This window comes from Hordeum vulgare, chromosome 3H (assembly GCF_904849725.1).
Source record: "Hordeum vulgare subsp. vulgare chromosome 3H, MorexV3_pseudomolecules_assembly, whole genome shotgun sequence".
In the NCBI taxonomy this organism is placed as follows: domain Eukaryota; kingdom Viridiplantae; phylum Streptophyta; class Magnoliopsida; order Poales; family Poaceae; genus Hordeum; species Hordeum vulgare.
Genome location: NC_058520.1, coordinates 452,536,590 through 452,553,211, shown reverse-complemented (window position 1 = coordinate 452,553,211; position 16,622 = coordinate 452,536,590). Strand labels below are relative to the sequence as shown.

The 16,622-nt window shown below is 44.2% G+C and overlaps 2 protein-coding genes across 3 annotated transcripts; both read right to left on the bottom strand.

The window, feature by feature from the left end:
• Positions 1–958: 958 nt before the first annotated feature.
• Positions 959–1,950, bottom strand: LOC123440144 (dehydrin Rab25-like). Its single transcript, XM_045116717.1, has 2 exons — positions 1,370–1,950; positions 959–1,264 (listed from the first exon to the last, which is right to left on the bottom strand). Exons 1-2 carry the CDS (start codon positions 1,865–1,867, stop codon positions 1,064–1,066), a joined length of 699 nt encoding a protein of 232 aa, XP_044972652.1. The 5' UTR covers positions 1,868–1,950; the 3' UTR covers positions 959–1,063.
• Positions 1,951–12,026: 10,076 nt separating this feature from the next.
• On the bottom strand, positions 12,027–16,066 carry LOC123440142 (chaperone protein dnaJ 10-like). Of its 2 annotated transcripts, none has more exons than XM_045116716.1 (9): positions 15,788–16,066; positions 15,646–15,705; positions 15,253–15,335; positions 14,839–15,001; positions 14,624–14,753; positions 14,207–14,365; positions 13,951–14,123; positions 13,724–13,838; positions 12,027–12,365 (listed from the first exon to the last, which is right to left on the bottom strand). In XM_045116716.1, the coding sequence occupies exons 1-9, from the start codon at positions 15,872–15,874 to the stop codon at positions 12,322–12,324; spliced, it is 1,014 nt and encodes a 337-aa protein (XP_044972651.1). In that variant the 5' UTR covers positions 15,875–16,066; the 3' UTR covers positions 12,027–12,321. The 2 variants fall into 2 exon arrangements, with proteins under 2 accessions (XP_044972651.1, XP_044972650.1); XM_045116715.1 differs by having other exon boundaries at positions 13,724–13,804; positions 15,788–16,064.
• Between the last annotated feature and the right edge of the window lie 556 nt (positions 16,067–16,622).

The window sequence follows — 16,622 nt, the reverse complement described above, 5'->3', positions numbered from 1 at the left end:
AGAGGTGCGACGAATATGTTGGATTATGCGTGAAGTAGTCTTGCATCAATATCTCTCTATCTGAGATGACGATTTCACAGAATGCAAAGACGACCGTCAATTCCGAAAATGCAAAGACGATCGTCAACCGTCAATTCCGAAAATGCAAAGACGACCGACGATCGATCCTCGCGGCCTTTTTTGTTCTCGTTTTTGTGCTCCTTCACGACAAGGACTATCACCAATGTCTCCTCACCCTCTTCGACGGTGACTCTGATGGTGGATCGGCGGATCCTGTGCTCACCCTCTTCGACGGTGACTCTGATGGTGGATCGGCGGATCCTGTGCCTTCGACGGTGGATCGGCGGATCCTGTGCAGCGGCTACACGGTCCGATGGCGGATCCTGTGCAGCGGCTACACGGTTTCGCGGGTTGGAATGTGATTTTGCCACGGCTCTCAAAAATATGTGGGTTGGCATGGGATTCAAAAATATTTGTGGGTTGGCATGGGATTTTGCCACGCCTCTTAAAATATTTAAGCCCTCTTAAATATTTAAGGATCGCATTTATGGGTGGACAATTATTTTATTAAATATTTAAGGCCTCTTAAATATTTAAGGATCGCATTTATGGGTCAGACAATTATTTTACGTGCCACGGCTTTATACAGGATATGCTAGCACGTGTCTTAAACCAAAGCACGTTTGTTTGATCATAGATATATTTTTATCTTGTGAGTTCTTTTATTAGTTAAGATGATTTTTTCAAAGTTCACGGTCTTGCTTTTCCATTAGTCCTCGAGCCGCAAATTTATGAAGACGGCCCTTACCTCACACGTCACAGGCACCCCACACACAACCTACAGTCCTACATACGAGTACTGAGGAACTACACTTACGGTAGCACCGGACATTAGCCACACACCAACTCGAACTACCCCAAATCTAACTCGTACAACTATCAAACACGAAAAAGTGCAGAAGGAAAATACTAATCTGCTAGCGAATTCACTATACACCAGCGACTGATCATTTAGGTCGTACATGGTCAAAGAACCGTGTCAAGTGAGGCGCACGCACGTTGCTCAGTGGTGTCCAGGGAGCTTCTCCTTGATCTTCTCCATGATACCCTTCTTCTCGTGCGTCCCCGTCCCAGCCGCCGGCGCCGCCGCGTGCCCTGCCTTATGCTCCTCGTGCTTTTGGTTGCCCGGAAGCTTCTCCTTTATCTTCTCCTTGATGCCCTTCTTCTTCCTCTGCCTCCCGCCTTGCCCGTCATCCTCGGACGACTGCACCACGCGTAACCCATTAGTCAGTCAGTGACTAGTCCAATAGTACGCGCCGTCCTACGACCGAACCAAGCCCCACATGGCGAAGAAAAGGGAAGTACGTACCGAGCTGGAGCTGGAACTGGAGCTGCCGGAGCGCCGCAAAGCCTCGCCCAGCGTCGTGTGCTCCTCTTTGGCCGGCTGGATCCGGTCGCCGGCGCCGGCGCCGATGCCGCTGCCGACCATGCCCTCATAAGCGTACGCCGTGGTCTCGCCAGGGGCGAGGCCGCCGCTCACCGCGCCCTCATAAGCGTACGCCGTGGTCTCGCCAGGGGCGAGGCCGCCGCTCACCGCGCCCTCGTGCGCGTACGCCGCGCCGGACGGGGGAACGGCGCCACCCACCACGCTCTCGTGCGGGTGCACGGCGCCGCCCAGGCCGTAGCCCGGCTTCACGCCCGCGCCATATTCGGCGGCCGGCGTCACCGCGCCGGCAGAGCCGTACGCCGGAGCCTGGCCCGGTTCCCTCGGGATGGGGTTGCCGTACTGGTCGACCGGCGGCACCGGGTTGCCGTACTCGTCGACGCGCGGGTACGGGTGCCCGTACTCTCCGCCGTAGTCCGCCATTGCTCGCTCCCTCGACGGTGCTTCAACTCTTTTAACGGGTTTCCACAATTTGGGTCGGCCGGTGGCTTGCTAGTCAGTGTGGGTGTGGGCTGTGTGGCGCCATGGTCCACGACACCACGTATATGTACGAGGAGCAGGGCGGCAGGGCGATAAGGGCAGGGGCGCCACGTCTGCATGCATGTCGCCACGTGTGCGTCGACTGCCTGACGAGAGGACGGCACGTAATCTCTGGGCGTGCCACGTTTTGGGCCGACCTGGTAGGCTGCGAGGCCCCCAGCTGAACAGTGAAAGAACAAGTCCCAAAACATCCCAAGTTGATTGTACGCATTATGTTCGAGTACATGCCGTCCGTTCGAGTTCAGATCGTAACCATATCTAAACTTAGAGCATGAACGGTAAATTAAAACAATGATTTTTTTTCATAATACTGTGAATTTCTTTTGCATCAAAGATGCTCGTGTGCGTTAGATGTGTGCGAAAATCAATGATGAAACTCGCATTTGAGGAGCTTTTGGCAAAAAAAGAATCAGCTGTCAAAGAAATTTACAAAATAGCACATCGGGTTTTTTATAGCCTCGTCCTGGAGGCGTTTTAGCTGTTTGAAGAAAATGAGATTCTTATTCAATGATGACAGAGATCTGTCCTTTTATACAACGGGAGGAGACGCAATCGGAAGGGATGCGTCGGTTCCAGGATAGACGGAGAGAGAACCGTCGTTGCGGGAGGAAACCGCTTGACGGTTGGTTAAGGGGAGATTTTCCCCTAATTACATAATTAGTTTTAACACTTCCCCTAATCTACACTTGACCATGTGGAGTTATCTTCATGATTGTCCAGGAAGCTTTATCATCTCAAAAACTCTTCTTCAAAAGTTCTTCATAAAGACTTTGATGAGAACCTGAAATGTAAACTCACAAAGAGATAGCAGAATGTGATGTTATTTGAACAAGGATATCTCAAGAAGAAACTCCCCCTGTTGCCTGCAAGTCTCTAAGTCGTCGCATACCAATTCCGTGAACATATTTCTGGAATGTTGAGTTTGGTAGAGACTTAGTAAACAAATCAGCAAGGTTGTCACATGATTTGACTTGCAGAATGCTTATTTCCCCGCTTTTCTGAAGATTGTGGGGGAAAAACCATTTAGGAGAAATATGCTTAGTGATATTGCTCTTGATATATCCTGTCTGCATCTGTGCAACGCATGCCGCATTATCCTCATAGATAATGGTGGGTGATTCAATAGAACCAATTCCACATGATTGTTGTATGTGGTTTATCATTCTGCGAAGCCATACACATTCACATGACGCTTCAAATAATGAAATTATTTCAGAATGATTGGTAGATGTAGCCACTAGAGTCTGTTTGGAAGACTTCCATGATATAGCTGTACCACCATGTAGGAACACAAAACCGGTCTGAGATCTGGCATTATGGGGATCAGACAAATAACCGACATCTGCATACCCAATCATATCAGAGTCTAGATTTTGCTGGAACTGAAAAAATAGGCCAAGATCCTTTGTGCCTTGGAGATATCGAAAGATATTCTTTACTCCAGACCAATGTCGTTTGGTGGGAGCTGCGCTGTGTCTAGCAAGTAGATTCACTGCAAATGCAATATCAGGTCTTGTGCAATTTGCAAGATACATAAGCGCTCCAACTGCACTGAGATATGGAACTTCAGGTCCCAACACCTCTTCTCCATCATCCCTCGGTCTGAGCGGGTCTTTCTCTACGTCTAGAGATCGAACCACCATAGGAGTTTTAGATGGATAGGATTTATCCATATTGAATTTCTCCAATATTTTCTGGATATAGGCAGCTTGGTGTACCATGATTCCTGAGGGAAGGTGCTCAAGTTGAATACCTAAGGAAAATTTGGTTTTACCCAAATCCTTCATCTCAAATTCCATCTTTAGGTGATTGCGTGCTTCATCAATGTCTGGTGCACTGCCAATGATGTTGAGATCATCAACATACACAGAAATGATGCAAAATCCTGTAGAGGACTTCTTGATGAAGACACATGGGCAATCATCACTATTGGAGTAACCTTTCTGAAGAAGGAACTCACTTAGTCGGTTGTACCACATCCGCCCCGACTGTTTTAAGCCATACAATGACTTATTCAGCTTTACACAATACATGTTGCGTTTTGCATTGTTATTCGGGACGGAGATTCCGTTAGGAACCTTCATATGTATGTCCGAATCTAGTGACCCGTAAAGATATGCGGTCACGACGTCCATCAACTGCATAGATAGACGATTTTGCACTGCCATAGATATAAGATATCGGAAAGTGGTTCCACTCATTACTGGAGGGTATGTTTCATTGAAATCAATGCCGGGTTTCTGCGTAAAACCTTGTGCTACGAGCCTTGCTTTATATCTCACCACCTCATTGTTCTCATTCCGTTTCCGGAGGAAAACCCATTTGAATCCCACGGGGAAAACATTGGGAGGTGTAGGTATTGCTTCAGTGAATACCTTCCTTTTGTTAAGCGAGGCAATTTCTGCTTGGATTGCATCCTTCCATTTAGGCCAGTCGGAGCGCCTTTGGCACTCGACGATAGACCTCGGATCATGATCAGTGAGAAGGGTATCTGCAATCTTTTCAGCAAAATATATGTCGACAGTCGTAGTCTTACGGTCAAATGATTCTCCAGAATCAACATAGTTGATGAAAATTTCCTGCACCCCTAGAGACTCTTCGTGATTTCCCAATACGGTTGAGTCTAGGTGTTCCGATGTTCCAGCTAGTTTGTGCACACTGGAGCTGGGTTGTGAAGGTTGCCCTTCCACTGGGTCTGAACTACCCATCAGGTGTTTGTCAACGTTGAGTTGACCTGTGATATGCAGTTGGCCTCAATTGTATCAAGTCAGCGGCGTGTAAAACTGCATGACCCCAACAAGAGGTTGGCAAGTTGCAATTCATCAACAAAGGTCTTGCAATGAGTTTAATCCTCTTAATCAATGCTTCAGCCAAACCATTTTGTGTATGGACATATGGAACAGAGTGCTGAACTTCAATCCCCAAAGCCATGCAATAATCATTGAAGGCACGTGAGGAGAATTCTGCAGCGTTGTCCATTCGAATTGTCTTAATTCGACTTTCAGGATAATGGGCTTGCAACTTAATGACTTGCCTCATTATCTTGGCAAATGCATGGTTTCGTGTGGATAGAAGGCACACGTGTGACCATCGTGTAGATGCGTCAATCAGAACCATGAAATACCGAAAAGGTCCAGATAATGGCTGAATGGGACCACAAATGTCTCCTTGAATACGTTCAAGGAATTGAAGTGGTTCGGTTTGTATTTTGAGGTGCGAGGGCCTCAAAATTAGCTTTCCCGTGGCACAAGATGTGCACACAAAATCAGAAGATTGAGGAAATTTTGACTCAAGCAAATTATGACCAATGGAATTGCTAGTAATTTTTCTCATCATCCCGATTCCGGGATGGCCCAGGCGATCATGCCAGGTTTGGAATGCGTCAACATTCTGAAAAATTACTTTGTATGCAACATGTTCCACGGGTTTGATGTACGTATAGTACAAACCAGACGATAGAGAAGGATTTTTCTCATGTACCTTTTTGCCATATCCGTGATCGTTAGTAAAGAGTAAATACTCCTCTTTGTTGTCTTCATGGGTTTCAATATGAAAACCATTCTTACGGATATCTCGATAACTGATCAGGGTACGTGATGAGTCAGGATACAATAAAGCATCCTCTATCGTCACTTGTGTACCACTTGGGAGTGTGAATATGGCACGTCCAGTACCAACAATCACTGTATCGCGTCCAGCGATAGTTAGAATATCTCCATTCATCTTTTTCAGAGTTTGGAAATATTTTATCTCCCTCAGTATGGAGTTTGTGGTACCACTGTCCACAAGGCATAATTCCTCTTCCATCGGATTGTCCCCGTAGAAAAACTATATAAAAACAAAAGAATTTTCAATAAGAAAACCTTATGTTAATACATAGAATACAATCTTTATTATATCAAATGCGTTGATACAATACAATATAAAGACAACAACAAACTTATGTTCTTATTACAATCATCACAAATGGACATAGTTAAATAGATCACTAAGGAGGTCGAGGGACTAGTCAAAGTCGCCAAACACATCGTTTGAGGTGTACTCAAGTAACATGGCCTCCGTTTCAGCAGGGTCCTCAAGAGGATAAGGAATCTTGGCGTTGCTTGGTCCAGGAGGAATATCCTGTGAATCGCCAGCTCCATTTGCGCTATGCGGATGTAGGTTGAAGTTAGCTTCAAGCCTTTTCCCTTGAGGTGCTTTGCGTCCCTGAGATTGCTGGTACAGCATGACCAGATGCTTGGGCATTGAGCACTTTTTAGTAGAATGCGAGTAGCATCCACACTTGTTGCAAAGTTCAGTTTTATCGAACTTTGGCTTTGCAGTGCCTTTGCCCTTGCCCATGTTTCTGAATTTTCTGTTCCCATTGCGCTTGTGCTTGTGCTCAGAATTGGAATGTTTACCTCGAAAGGTACCATTAAACTTCTGTCTATTCGCGACATTCAGATGAACTTCAGGTAAAGGTTGTGCCCCAACTGGGCGCTGAGAGCCATTCTTAGCGAGTAGCTCATCATGCTTTTCAGCCTGTAGTAACATGTGAATAAGCTCGGAATAGACAGTGTAGTTGCGAGCACGGTATTGCTGTTGGAGGATCCTATCAGAAGGGAGCATAGTAGATAAAGTTTTCTCTATCATCTCCCCCTGAGTAGGTTCCTTCTCACAAAAACGCAGTTTGGAACATATCTTATGAACAACATGATTGTACTCACCAATGGACTTGAAATCCTGAAGGCGGAGATGAGTCCAATCATGGAGTGCTTCAGGCAGGACTACTGCCTTTTGCTGTTCATACCTCGTTTTGAGGGCCAGAAACAGAGTACTAGTAGATTCCTCCTGTAAATACTCAGACTTGAGATCTGGATGAATATGGTGCCTTATGATGAATAAGGCAGCATAATTCTGCTGTTCTGTCAGCGGCGTGGCTCCAGCCGGGAGAGGAGTCTCCGGGGGCTGGATTGCACGCGCTATCCCACGGGACGCAAGACTGATCTTGATGTCCATAGCCCATGTAGGGTAATTGTGGCCATTGAGGGCAAGCTCCTCAAATTCTTTGGCAGTCATCTTGGCCTACATGAGGAACCAGAGATAATCAATTTACGGGTGGTAAATTAAAAACCATCATGGTTGTGTAATAAGAATGCAAAAATTTGATAGTCAAGTGTAAAACTTGAAAAATTCTCAACCTCAATTGTGTGAACATAACACATTGAAGATCACTTAGATCTCACAGTAATAGGCTGCATGTCCATTACCTTGTGTATGCTACAATTTAGATATAAAGGAATACACATTGAAGGTAATCGCATGTCAAGATTGACAAAGCGTAGACCCTACAGTAAGAGGGGATAGTCTGCACATGTGCAGTAGATCACAACTCATTACCTTGTGATTCCAAATAAGACGAGGGAGAAATATTCAAAATTTTGCAAGTTTGAGATGCGAGAGAAGATGATTTCAATCGCAAGCACATGTTCAAGCGAACTGAATATGTGGTAAACACATAGAACATGTCATTCTTCCCAGATGAAATCCGGTACTTTATTTATATCATCAATCCATTGCATAATATAAACACACTTATAATTACACAAATCTTAAACTAGAGTAAATCTAGAACTAGACTAAGTGTAAATAGTAGTACTAAAATAGTAATACTAAACATAGTCTAAAACTATACTATGTACAATAATTAGTACTAACTAATACTAGATATGGTCTGCTCATACATAAATACGAAACTAGTACTAGTAGTACTTAAACAGACAAACACTACCACCCAATTCGGCTTGGGTCTGCATGGCGTGAAGCCAGCGTAGCAATGAATGCGCCAGGCTGTAGCCATTACACGGACATCACCACCATAGAATAAAAGAAGGAGAAGGAATCGAGATGATAAGGCAGTGACCAGCCGCAGCACCACCTCTCGTTCTTCATCTCGCATCTTCTTTCCCACCTCGCCAGCAAACCGTAGAAACCAGGCAGCGACGGCACCAGGACCGAGAGCCCCTCCTCCCGTCACTGCACCGGTAATCACCGGCGCCCCACGGGGGGGCCCTCTTCGTCAGAAGAAGACGCAACGGCGACGGGGTCCAGGCGAGTGGCGCCAAAGCCAAGGCCAAGGCTCGCCGGAGCCCACGAGCCGGCGCGGCGGCCGGCCTGGCGGTCGAGGGTAGCGACGGCACGCCCAAAGAGGCGGCCGAAGCGCCGCTCCGCGCGGCTGCTCGGGCCCGCGTTCATCTCCTGCGGTGGTGGGGCATTGGCCACGACGCCCTCCATTCCTGCTCCGAGGCGGACGACACCGGAGGCACCGGTGGGCGCTGAGACGAAGCCGAGCGCCTCCTCCGCGGTCACGTCAGTGCGCATTGGCACAGGTAAGTAGCCGGGCCGGCATCCTCGGCGGCGGGCGTTGGCGTGTGCGGAGGCAGCCAGTGCGCTGGCGGAGGAGGGGGCGGAGGCGGGTCCGCGTGCACCATCGGCGGGTCAGCGTGCACCATCGGCGCGGCGTGGCCGGCGAGCAGCCATGGGTTGAGGCCGTTGGTAGGAGGCGCGGTGGCGCGAAGGCCGACGGGTGCGCCCTGGGCGGCGTCCTCTGTGGCGCGCTGGCCACCCGCATGCCTGGGGGGGCGGTAACCGCCCCGTGCGAAGCTACCGGCGGCATTCTGACCGCGTCCAGTGGCACCCCGGCCACGTGCAGTGGCGTTCCGGCCGCTTCCAGCGTTCAGGCTGCGTCCAGCGAGGGTACGGGGGCGACGGGCAACGAGGCGGTTCCGGCGGTTGTCCTCCTTGACGAGACGAAGGAAGAAAGTAGTCAGGGGCGACATCTCACCAGCGGCGAGTCTTTCTTCCCTTCTCTGTTTCTCTATTCGCTCCTTTTCTGGTAGACAAGTGCTGATAACGTGTTTGAAGAAAATGAGATTCTTATTCAATGATGACAGAGATCTGCCCTTTTATACAACGGGAGGAGACGCAATCGGAAGGGATGCGTCGGTTCCAGGAGAGACGGAGAGAGAACCGTCGTTGCGGGAGGAAACCGCTTGACGGTTGGTTATGGGGAGATTTTCCCCTAATTACATAATTAGTTTTAACATTAGCTTCTCGAAGTATTTGCTCCTGCATAAACAGTAATAAAAATCGTTTTCTTAAAAATAATAGAGGATGTTTGTGTTAGTGTCGCAATAATTTTCATGCAAAATAAAGCAGCGGGGTTTCGTCAGTGAAAAAGTAATTTTGGGATGACACTTGGTGTTCCATTTTTTTACAAGGTCCAAAATACTTGATCTTTTTGCCTAAAAATTTGTAGGTACCATTTAAATGTGACTATGAACACACATAATTTTTTGTTGGGATTTTTTTTTGCATTTCAAAAATCATTTCAACGTGTAGGTGGGAGAATTTTTTTTAAACTAGCATCAAATTTATAATAAATTTGAAATGGATGGTAGCGTTTCTAAAAATGTCAAAAGTACCACCCGGTCGGCCTGTTGATGGCCGACGGAGGACCTGTCGGCCTCTGGATGGCCGATGGGCCACCTGTCGGTCTGGGGTTGGCCGAAGAGGGGTCGTCGGCCTCCAGGAGGTCGAAGAGTGTCAGGGACGTAAAACTAAGATGTCCTCAAATAAAAAAGTTACCTACATGAAAAATCTTTGTCTCGTCAAAACGGTTGATTTTGATATAAAAATCGTCTTAATCCAAGGTCGTATGCGACCTGTAGAGCCAAAACAAGGTCAGAGACAGAAGCTGTAGAGTTACTTCGAAAACACCGAATGAATGTCAGAAAATTTGTCATAGGGCACCCGCTGCACTCGGTGAGACCGCATGGAATACATAAGAGTACGCAAGTTTGGTCACGTTCACTCGGTTCAGACCGTTATTAGAAGTTTATGTGCGGTTTTTGGTGTGTGTTTATGTGTCTGTTTTTCTTTTGGTTTTCTATACTATGTGTTTCTTAACCAGTTTTTTTAAATACATGTCTAATTTTTTATTCTGTTTTTCTAATTTTTAAAAAATACATGACTAATTTTTCAATACATGTTGTCAATTTTTCATATACATATGGACTATTATTTTGATACATGTTGAACAACTTTTAATTACATGATGAATATTTTTAACATATTTAATACTCCCTCTATACACTAATCTAAGATCCTTTAGTCACTGAAGTAGTGATTAAAAGATGTTATATTACTTTATAGAGGGCATGCATGTTACGCGTTGAACACATTTTTGACTGATATGAAACTTATTTTGGACTACACGTACAGTTTTGGTGTACATTGTATAATTGTTTTTCTAAATGTCACGTATATTTTTCAAATATTACAAGAAAATGCCTTTTGAATTACATGAACATTGTTTGAATTCTATAAACTGTTTCGTAAAATCCATGAACATTTTTAAATTTAACAAAGATTTATTGAAAGCCATCAACATTTAAAACAATTCTTAAATAAAAAAATTACACCGTGAATTAAAAAAGTTAGTGAAAGTCAAAATGTATGTTTTTACAATGTTTTAGAAAATATAAACAAAGTAAGAAAAAATGGAACTAATGAAGAAGCAGAGAAGGGGAGCTCCTACCTGCGCCTTTTGCGGCAGGGAGTCCCTCGGGCGCACAGGAAGGTCGCCCGACTGAGCCGGCTCAGTTCCTTTTTTTAGTTTCTTTTTTTCTTTTTGTGCTTATTTCCTTTTTTTTGGTTCATTTTTCTTTATTTTTTTATCATTTGTTTATGAAAACGAACTAAAGTTGAATTTCTCAATCATTTTCTGAAAACATGAACATTTTTTAAACTAAGAACAATTTATAAAAAATGTGAACAAATTTGAAAGAACATTTTTTTAATATTGTTCAAATATTTGTAAATTATAAATATTTTTTTAAATTCTGAACATTGTTTGAAAATCCGGAATATTTTCTAAAAAAACATTTCTTGAATTTTAGGAACATTTTTGTTTTGGCTCTACAGGTCGCATACGACCTCGGATTAAGACGATTTTTATATCAAAATCAACCGTTTCAACAAGACGAAGGTTTTTCATGTTGGTACCTTTTTCATTTGAGTCCATACTAATCACGTTTTACGCCCCTGACACTCTCGGCCTCCTGAAGGCCGACGACCCCTCTTCGGCCAACCCCAGGCCGACAGGTGGCTCTTCGGCCACCCGCAGACCGACATGCCCCCATCGGCCATCCAGAGGCCGACCGGGTGATACTTTTAACATTTTTAGAAACGCTACCGTTCATTTCAAATTTATTATAAATTTGGTGCTAGTTTTGAAAAAAAAATCAGGTGGGAGCCAAATTGGATTTCCGTCCTCGGATGTCATTTGTAACCACTAAATTTTGGATGCCCGGCCCTAGTGCACTCATGCATCTTAGACGCAAGAAAAAACATATCCTCTATTCTTAAATAGCTACAACCCACTAGCTAATTTTTTTCTTCATGCAACAATGCCACATCATCAAGTCATGTATGGAGTCATAAGTTACTTTTTCCATTAATCTCTTCATGCAAAACATACCACCTCATGCAACTAGCTATTTTTTCTCTTCATGCAACAATGTCACATTATCAAGTCATGCATGAAGTAATAAGTTATTTTTTCCATTCATGCAAAACATACCACCTCATGCATTACATTTCCCCAAGGAATTAAGTCATGTAAGAATATTTATATTTGTTTTTGCACTAATTTTAGTCTTCCCCTCTGTAAACTAATATAAGAGTGTTTAGATAACTAAAATAGTGATCTAAACGCTCTTATATTAATTTACGGAGGGAGTATCACTTATTCATATACTTCCTCCGTCCCAAAATTCTTTTCTTAGGTTTGTTTAAAAATGAGTATATCTAAATACTAAAATGTGACTAGATACTTTCATATCTAGACAAATCTAAGACAATAATTTTGAGACGGAGGGAGTATTTTTTAACAATGTTCCCGCCGCAACGCGCGGGGCATCGTCTAGTTATTCTAATTTTCTGCTTTTTCGTTTGGATTTACTGTTCATAGTGAGCAGATGAGCCTGAGCTCAGATAGGAATTACCGCTAAACTTGCTGATATTCTGAAATATAGACGGTGCCTGAAATATTATTACCCTTTAATCGATATCGACATGATTTTTCCAAGAACATCGATATCAACATGTTGCAGGGCAACAAATAGTACTACCACAGCAAGATGTCCTGAATGATGCCTCGAGTTTATACAGATCACAAGAAAGAACCACCATGGACTCTAGACGATCCCCTGAAGAAAAGCTCAGCCGTGGGATGTCGCTGGTGGCACAGGATACATCCCGATCAGTGCGACGGCGTCTCTTCCACCGTGCGAGATTCAACACGCAAGCTGTTCTCGCGATGGTAGGGTGATTTCGCGCCCTGATTGTACATGGGAAATGGTAAATGTAATTCCAGATTGCTCCCAAAAAAAAAATACTCGGTATGATTTTGCAACCATGGGGATGGATTTGAAATCACTCTATCACATTAGTACTACTAACAGATAAACACACTGTCAGGTGTAAGAAACCAAAACTGAGGACTAAAAAGATGAGATGTTAATTAAGAGTGACACCAGTAAATCAAGTAAGGTATGCTCCTCGGTTATGGTCGTCCCAAGTCTGCATTTGCTACCTAAATAAACTCCAAAAATCAATAAGGTTGACCCTTAAATTTAAAACTTCATGGGTTCTGACTCTCAAACCATTGCAAGCAGTGGCGAATCTAGCATGACAATGGAGGGTAGGCTTAAAACATCAAGTTTCTAAGCCTAATTAGCAAATGCATTGTAATTGTTGCATGTAAAGCACCTGAATATAATTGTCAACTCGTATGTTTAGCTGAAATAGGTTTTTGGAGGGTAGGCTTAAGCCTATTGAAGCCCTCCTAGTGGAATCGCATAAATCTGTTGTGTACTCGTGTTTGCTTGAGATACATGGAGTGATGCAAGTAGAAGACAAACAATATTTTTTTAAGCAACAAAATCAGTTTGGTAATATTTTTTGACAGTGAAAAATCATGTCTTATTTGAAAGGTAAGCTTCTCCGCAGTCATACATTGATCCTTACACATGTGATGTATTCATCCTGGCAAATCATCCTAGGAAAATATCATGTGGAAACCACACCCTTCATAAAAAACGACGTCCAAACCATATATAGATGTCCTAAATATTCTATAAAAAAAAACATATTTAAGGGGTGGGATGTCATATTCTATGAAATTGTAATACTTCAATATCAGATTCAGTAGCATTTGAAAGATACAAAAAGACCAATGCAGCAATAATAGTGTAATTTCTTGCTGTTTTTTTTTTTTACCTTGTGCTTTTCTAATATTTATGAAATGAAATTGGGTTTGACCTTGGTACAGTTTTATAGAATATCAACTTCGTTATGCTGTTCTAGATAAATAACATATACTTACTCCGTCCCAAAATTCTTGTCTTTGATTTGTCTAGATATGAATGTATCTAGTCATGTATTAGTATTTAGATACATTCAAATTTACACAAACCTAAGACAAGAATCTCGGGACGGAGGGAGTATCTTCCAAGCTGTTTCTACATAGGGGTTGGTTTCCACAGTTCCAGTCCATATGTCCACCCATGGATTACTCAAGACAAATTAACTCTCAAAGCAGTTCAAAAAAACAGAGGGGTCTTTTTTACTTGGATTAGCTTGTAATTTTTGTCCTAACACATTGCCTGGAGAAGTAAGAAGGGTAAAGTAACTTACTTGGAATATTGTCCCCAGCTTTTTCAATCCTTTTGCTCGCGACGTCAGAACATCTTTGGAGACAGTATTCTCTCTCAAAAACTAGAAAAAGAAGTACCACGATAACGTGAAAAATCTGCCAAGATTATTTATTGTATACACATGAACATGATGAATATACAAATATAAGCATACATGCATGATATTATTGTAAACGTCAGGGATGAACAGAGATGGGCAGTGCTTACTGCTCGACAGACACGCCATAGCGTTGACTCAATGTCAACAACATTAATTTTCCACAAAGAATTGAGCATGGCATCCTTTTTCTCCTCAATACTCTTCAGTAGCTGCTCTTCCTTGTTGTCACCATCCTCAATCTTTTTCATCCCCTCTTGCAATTGTATCAGGGCAATTGCACCTATAATAGAGCTTGCCATAGGATCAGGCTCATTGTTAACACAAAGGAAAATGACCAAGGTAAAAGAACATACTCAGATGTACCTGCAGCTGCATTAACCTGTGACTTTACATGGTGGCCCTTGTCTCTTACCCACTCAGCAATGAATGGCACGCCCATATACATTTTACTTTTTCCAAGTTCTCTTGCTGCTTGTCGAACATATATGTAGCCAATGGTGTGAAGCATAGCCTCACCAAAAGCTGAAATGTTATTTTACACGAATGAACCCAATGATAAGCTCTAATGGAATGCGTGTCATGTTCATAACGAATGGAAGTGAGCCTTCTGGATGTCATGCTACATACTTGAGCAACTAAGTGTCCTAGAAGCACTTTTTACAACAAGGAATAAAAATAAATATAGAAGGTATAATCATGAAAAGGAAGGCACAAAAATGAGCATATGTGCAGCCACATAACTTGAATGAAATTCCTACGCTTATAAGAAAACGGGGATACCAGCTTGAGACAAGCGTTCAGCTTCTGCACTTGCCCAATCACCAAATTCCTTGTGTTTTCCATCGACGTATGGTTGAATTCGATTTGTAAGGCTCAGAATAAGTTTCTGCTCTCTTTCCGTTTGCAAGGCCTGCAACCCAGAGAAGCTATTATGGTGCAGTGTCGTGCAGCAACTGCTGCCTCTGAGGTGACTAACTATTATGGGAGCAGTATACCTTTATTTTCTCTTGAGCCCTTGCCCTTGCCTCCGGAGTGTCCGCATCTTCCTCGATCTCCACCGAAGCCACGGATGCCAGTGCAAGCTGACCAACATAATCTTCAAAATAGTCGCTCCCAAAAAGCATCCCAAAGACAGTAGTCGGGTCAATCATGTTATCCCTGAAATGTTGCCGTCAAAATTGAGCGTCACCTTCAACTAGAAGTCTAACAGCAGGATAATAAAATGCACATGTAGCTTGGTTTGTTCTGTGTTATATATACCAAAAAGGTGTTGAGCTTTTATATCTCAATACAGGTAAATACTCCCTCCGTCCCACAATATAAAACGTTATTACATCCATTACGTGGGTATATTGGATGTAATAATGTCTTATATTATGGGAGATGATACACACAAATACAGGACTTACTGGGATAGACCTTCTTTTCCACGCTTATCATAAGAATCCCTTTTCGCAGGATCACTTAGGACTTGATAGGCCTCACCTAATTCCTTGCAACAGTAAGTAAGCAATTTAAATCAGTATTTGTACCGAGGTAGTAACCTTCTAAAGTCTATACAAAGATAATGGCTGCGGCGATGATATTTTGAAGACTTTGTTTTTGAACACGACTGGAATGCGTGCAATATAAATAATCCTATTATGAGATATAAAACAATACTACCAGGGACAGAAAATGCAACCAAACTACCAGAGGGGAAAATCTATTTCTTTTTCTCTCGCTCTGCGTTCCTGAATCCAGTAACAGGAGTAGGGAGGGCGGAACACACGGCGCGATAGAACACAAGCCGGAAAACGTACCTGAAACTTCCTCGCCGCATCAGGGTTCCCGGGATTCTTATCCGGATGAACCAGCTTGGCCTGTAGAAACCCAAACATCGTCAGCGCAGTTAAATCGGGAGCCGTCAGCATTCGATCGCTCAAGGATTGGTTACGCACGCACCTTGAGGTAATACGCCTTCTTGATCTCGGCGGCGGAGGCGTCGGTGCTGACCCCCAAGGTGTCGTAGTACGCGGTGTCCTTCACCATCGCAGCTCCCTCTCCTCCGCTTCCTGGATCGTACTGCAGCTACAGCTGGACGAACGCCAACCTGATGATCGAATGGGAGGGGCGGATGGCGCGGATACCATTACCGGGATCGGTTTATCTCATCGGGGAGAGGTAGGGCAATCAAGAATCGGAAAGGCCGAGGAGGGACTGGCCGGTTTTCTCAGAGTTAATTGCATGACATACCACATTTGCCCATCATGGAACGAGTCACTCCACCATCTCTGCATTGTCGCATTTCAGTACCATTGCTCGACCTAATTGTTATAAAATGAACTGATAGCCGTATAAGTATGTATTGACCATGTATCTCACATGTCGGGCCCACCTATCAGGTGTCACGGTGGCCAATTGGCGTGTGCCGGTGCGCTCACTCGGACGAGGCTGGCGCGGTCGGCCTTAACCGGCTTGGTCGAACCAAGCCCCCCCCACCCCCATGAACCCTAGCTCGAGTTCTTTCCTCCTCTCTCCCCGTGGATCTCAAGCGATGGCCGCGGCGACCCCCGGCGACGGCGGTGTGGTGGGCGGCTACGGCGACCTTCCTGGCCTCGGGAGCGATTACCACATGGGGCTGGACGGCTTCAGTTCGTTCCATGACACCGACGATGAGGAAGAGGAGGAGGAGCCCCCCTGTCCATGGAGCAACGGGTGCGGTTAGCCGAGATGTGGTTGGCCAACCCCACCACAAGCCATCATTTCCCTTCATTTTTTATTTTGTCATGTTCAAATC